The sequence below is a fragment of the Argiope bruennichi genome, chromosome 8 (assembly GCF_947563725.1).
Source record: "Argiope bruennichi chromosome 8, qqArgBrue1.1, whole genome shotgun sequence".
Lineage (NCBI taxonomy): Eukaryota > Metazoa > Arthropoda > Arachnida > Araneae > Araneidae > Argiope > Argiope bruennichi.
The window spans coordinates 119369787-119375786 of record NC_079158.1 but is presented as its reverse complement, the minus strand read 5'-3'; the positions used below and the strand labels follow the sequence as shown (position 1 = coordinate 119375786).

At 33.9% G+C, this 6000-nt stretch overlaps 1 protein-coding gene across 1 annotated transcript in view; it reads right to left on the bottom strand.

Annotated features, from left to right (window-relative positions):
• Positions 1-3530: 3530 nt before the first annotated feature.
• LOC129981722 (cytochrome P450 3A8-like) overlaps positions 3531-6000 on the bottom strand; it is a 40997-nt gene continuing 38527 nt past the window's right edge. The window contains exon 14 of the mRNA XM_056092675.1: positions 3531-3751. Coding sequence (XP_055948650.1) covers positions 3656-3751 — 96 coding nt within the window. The 3' untranslated portion in view covers positions 3531-3655. The remainder of the gene's footprint in view (positions 3752-6000) is intronic.

Here is a 6000-nt window from a genome sequence, read left to right as displayed (position 1 = left end):
CAAAAGGCTAACAAAGCTATTAGTCTTCAGCACTAACGGCTAGCAAAATAGTAAGATTTATTTTAATTAAAAACAATTGCGCAACTATTGATATACCGTAGATATTTTGTGTATGATTTCGCCAACTTAATTTGTATCACTGAATAATAATAATTTTATTTTCAATATGCTTGCGATTGTTGGTTCCAATTTCAGCAGCCAACTAATCCTTAGTATTAGTTTTTAAGCTATAAAAATTCTTCCTGGTATTTACTTGAAAGCCTCAAGCATCGCGAGTTCTATTACAATTCTCTTTTTCAAGACCAGTTGAAAGATTTTTTTTTCATTTTATTTTATTTTCAAAATTGAAAGTTTGAAAAAAAAATTCAAAATTAAACAATTGTTACTCATAAAGATTCAAAAACCATACTTAGGTGGGTACAGCAATCGAAACTAATATCGCTTTTAATTTAAGATATATATTTGGATAAAGTGAAGAATAGTGTGCCTCCGAGTTTGTCGCCAATATTACAACCCATCGGAACGCTCTTCTAGTAACCCTAATGCTGTTTTCTTTGCTCCTTTTTGTAATGTTTGAGTTGCACATAAACTACAACTATATTATAAAAAATGTTAAATTAAAAATGTTAAAAAAATATCGATTAAAGATTTTAATTTTGTTCTTTATTATAATTAAAAGTTTATTAAATAAAGAAAGTTTAAGCTTATAATTAAAAGTTATTTTCTTCTTTTTTTTTTTAATGTGAATACGAACAGAAAATATTTATTCTTTTGCAATTTTTAATTGTAAGTATATGCTTTAAAAAATCGTCTGCATTCTCACTTTAAAAGACAGCTGCTATGGAATTCTTCGCAGTTCTAGTAATTCTTTTGGTGTTCTAACGCTTGGTTCCCTTCATAATTTGTTATGTCGGGAGTACTTCGAACCTGTAGAATGGATGAAGGGGGAGTTAAATATGTATATATATATATTTTTTTTACGAGTTGATGAAGTTAGGAAAGGATGCTTGTTTGAAATTTTGTATTGAAAATGGTTTGATATCGAACCGGCAGAATGGATGAAGGGTGAGTGGAATATATTTTTTTACGAGTTGATGAAGTTGGGAAAAGGATGTTTGTTTGAAATTTTGTATAGAGAATGTTCCGATTGCTTCTTTCTCCGTTCTTTCTGTTCTTTTGGTTAAGTACAGTTCCTGTTATCCACACAGTCCTTATGTTCAGTGTGCTAGCGAAGCTACTAGTTTCCCGCTCCCGCTGCTAGCGAAGCCGTAGGATGTTTTTTTTTTTTTTTTTTTTTTTTTAAGTTAAAAAATTCTGCCCGGGTTTGGCATCTGTAGAAGGCACGGGGCAGTATGGAAAAAAAATACTTATCAGTAAAAAGTCCTAATTATATGGCGGGAAATGGTAACCGTAACTGTTCCGCGGAAGTATTTGTTTATTTTGTCCGCCATCTTTATTGGCGACTTGGCATCCTTGGCGCAGTAAGGAGCACACTATAATTCACTTTTACCATATATTTAAATTCTCTAATAAAATTAAAAATTGCATTATATCTTAAATATATAATCGATAACTGTAACTGCTTCACTGCAATAAGGGCCATCTTGCTTCTTGGCATTTTTTGGCATTAAAAGGATACACTGAGATAGATTTCAACCACTTATATGTTAAAATTATAATCTGCGAATGTACCTACCTCACTACTTTGTTGGCACATGTTAGAGTTCTCTTTTCATTAGTTTTCATATTAAAAATAGAAACTAAAGGCTTTTGTCCTTTTACGGCAATGGCCAAGAGATTATTAGAACCGAATCCTACAGCAGTCACTTCATTTTCTTCAGGTATAAAAGAAAAATGTTTGCAGTCTTTCTTCAGTTCATGATGAACTCCTTGCTTTCCAGCAAGATAAAAAAGCGTGTTGTGTCCAGTAAATCCAAAGCCTCCCTTCACAGCTTGTTGGAAGCCAAAGACATCAATAAGTTTTGGTGGAAATTCTTTAGCCATCTTTGTTTATTTTTTTAAGTTTATTTCACTGCTTTCTTTGTTCATCAAAACGTGGGTTTACTCTCGTACAGTTATAAGATGGCTAGTAAGAAAACGCATGCGCAGAAAGGGACTGATTTATGTTTGCCACAATTTCTTAAGATAGATTAAGGCATTCCATGCTTGGCTATAAATTGCCGTTTTGGCATCACTGCATTTTTCTTTTTCACTGCGTATCGTATTAAAATGATGGATGTTTAAAGAAAGATGAAAAGAAGAATGGTAAAATAAAAAAACCCCAACATACCTAAAATTGGAAAACTATAGAAAAAAAATGGCAAATTTAATGAAGAAAACACAGTCTCGAATCAGCAAAGAAGCGCAAAATATGTTGGCATTAATCTATAACAAATAATCAATTTTTCATGCCAAAAAAAAATCGCCAAATTCTACAAACGCGTGCGCAGCAAGGGGGAAAAAATACAATACAACGACATGCTGTTGTCCTTTCGGGACAAGTACTTGCTATGGACCTAATAGCGCTTTTCAGCCTTTCAATGCATGCGCTGCCTACTGGCCATCTTATAACTGGCCGAGTGTAAACCCACCTTTAGGTCTATACGCCATGGAAAGACAATGCGGCTGATCTATTTTTGAAGTCTATCAACAAAGACTGTCCTGCCTACCGGTCATCTTATAACTAGCCGAGTGTAAACCCACCTAAATATCCACTCCTAAGCGAGGTTTTTGTAATAATACAGATTAAGTTGCCATTTACTTTAGTATAGCCAGACAGTTTAAAAATAATTCCCAAGAAATTGTTGAGTCACGTCGGAACTATATCGTACTCTTTGACAAAATATTGTGCTTCAATGCATCAGAAATATAAAGACGACCACTTTTATTACACACGAAGAGATGAATACCCAGAATACACAGACGACAAATATATACAGACGAGAGGAAGACAGGCAACAGACAGCAGCACGTTACAACACACAGTAGCCCACAAGTAGTAATCCGTAGCAATAATAACCACAACAGCCAGCAGTAAAAAACATCAATTTTAAAAGTCACATAATATCCAACAACTGTAAATATTGTTCAATTTCCCCCTCACTTTGCAGAAAGTCTGATTTCTTTCAAGCAGTGAACAAACCTTTGAAGTGCGTTCCCGCGGCTCAACCAGCGACATTATTATACATTAGTAAGCCATTATACACAGAGCTGAGTTCCTCCAACAAAGCATCAAACTTTCGTTTATTTAAAGCCTGCGACGATATGAGTTGACTATTTTTGTGACTAACGCCATTACATTATCAAAAGATGTTAAACCACTCTTAGCACACAAGGCGTTTTAGTGAATAATGCTTATCTTAATTCATATCAAATTAAGCTTTTCATAGAAAAAAAATGTTTGGGCTAAATTTCACTTGGATGGGACAAAAAAAAAAAAAAAGGTGTTTTTAAATTGACCAAAGATATAAATATAAATTTTTATTTAAAAGTAAAAATATGCTATCTATTTAAAAAAAATAAGACAAATATTCTTCAAGTAAAATTTTTTTTTATTGGTTATAAAAATAAAAGGCAATATTGATCGAATATTGTGAGGTTTGTACTTTTAATCCCTGCCGCTTCTCATCACAGTCTTCTTCCTGCTTAAACAGTTTTAATCAACAAGAGGATTTTCCTCTCTTTTCTCTAGCGTAACAGTGACATCTTTCGGTTGCAAAAGTCCAACGCCCCGAAAATATTCCATTGGAACCTGAAAGAATATTAGACAAGTCAGAAAAAAGCAGGCATGCATTTTCTATTAACCAAATTTGGTTTTCTTTTTCTAATTCATTCCCCCCCCCAAAAAAAAATTTCCAAGGAATCGTTTTTATTTTCCGTGTGGGAAAAATCTATTCAAAATCAAAATTTTTGATATTTTGTTAATATTGTAGCAGTATTTCCCTGTGCAGTAAGTCTCTAAAATTGAAAATGGTTTTACAGATAGAGTAATGACAGCTGAAAGGATGTCAGTGATTCCGATTTTGGTGATCTTCCAAACTCGGTGAATTGTCGACAAAAATAAAGGGACCCGAATATTCGAGAATCTTAAGGAGAGCACCTTTACTCGATTTAAAATGACTGTTCTAGAATATTCAACGTACTGTTATGAGGGCTATAATTAATTACGAATTCTAAAAGCCAAAACATTTAAGAAAATTATTTCTTTAATTTATTATAGAAAGGGATATATAACCCATAATATATCCTAAAGATGACGATCCACAGATTATAAAGAATCATGCAAGACCCCTCAATGCAAAGGTGGGCCTAGCTTCTCATAAAAAAAGAAACGTTACCGATGATAACAACAACTTGCTTGTAACACATTATAAAGCTTTCATTTATATCAGGAGAATTCTAATATATCAGAAACTGCTTGAGTTCACATTTCTAAATTTTGAATTTATTTATTGATAACGATTAATGAGTAGTACACTAATTTTAAATCTTCAATTAATTTTTTTGAATGTAATATCAGCATTTTTTAATTTGCTCTTGGATGGATAAAAAAATATAAAGAACTTTAAAGTTATAACAGTATGGAAAAAATTTAACTTTTGATTAACCAAGTCAAAATTGCAAAGCTCAACTGATTCATCAATTGTCCATTGATGATCATGCTGTTATTCTGATTGGCCTGATAACAAATACTCAGATGATGTGAAAGATGCTGTTTCACACTCAAATTGCAATCAGCGCTAGTGGTCTCACCAAAACTTTCTCGCATACTCTCTAATAAATTTGTCGTGCCAGAGAATGCCTTACATGGCACTGGCATACAATAGTTACGGGATATTAACTTTTGGCGAGAATTTAGCATTTTTACCGAATCTATCGAGTCGCTTGGGATGAATCCCTGGTATGCCATTAATAGCATCCGAAAATCGAATTTGTGCTTTAGACACCTTTTTCTCAACCGAATGAAGCAAACATTTGGAACATGAACTTACAGCCACTCCTATACCGAATCTGATATATTTTAAGTCATTGCGTTTACACATTTCTGATAGTATAGGGCGAAAGACAATCAATCGTCCCTTTGCCTCAAAATTACACTATACGTTATATATTACGTTTTTCACTATAGACGTTAAATCTGTGTACCGAATCTTAGCTATCTAGCTCTCTTCATTTTGTAGTTATAGTGTTAACGACAAAATTATTTCGATCAGCTGATTCGAACTTCTGAATATCCGAATTTTCGAACAGCTGGATAGACGAACTTCCTCTCAACAGATTTTACTCAAAATTTCATAGATTTGGTGCAAAGACCATATATCAAATTTCAATTGTTTTTGAGTTATCTATGTTATAGACAGACGGACATTTCCGAAAAATGTGTTTTTCGAACTCAAGGAGGTCTAAAACATGGTGATTTGTGAAAATCTCGAGTTCGAATTGTTTGACGATGACTATATTGTTACAAATCTGTAATTTTGTTACCCGGCACGAATAGTGTCATCGTGGGAAAAACCGTTGTCCTGTGTATGCTGAGTAGGTGCCGCGTCAATGACCTCAGAACTTGGCGATCATTTGGCGGCTGGGCGATGAATTTGGCGACTTTGGCGCCAAAATGGATCATAATGGAAAGTTCGAGAAGTTTCACGATCCATCCAGTAGGAACCGAGATACACCTAGAGACGCCCTGATTGGTCTCGGAGATTCTAGCCCAGCCTCCCGGAACTATAAAAGACAGGCACTCTGAAGCTGCAGGAAAGTCATGTATGAGAGTAGTCGGAGTCGCCGACAAGTAAAAAAACGAGATGATTAGACAGCAAGCAAGCTGCTGAATTAGCGATTAAATGCGCTGCGTTATTACGATTTATTGGCGGTATTTGTAGTAGAGAAAATTTTGTAACAATACCTTCTCTATACAATGTATATGAAAAAGTAAAAAGCATTGGAAATTTTATGAAAGATAAAATTCTATTTGGATAGTCATTTTTTTTCAAAGATAGA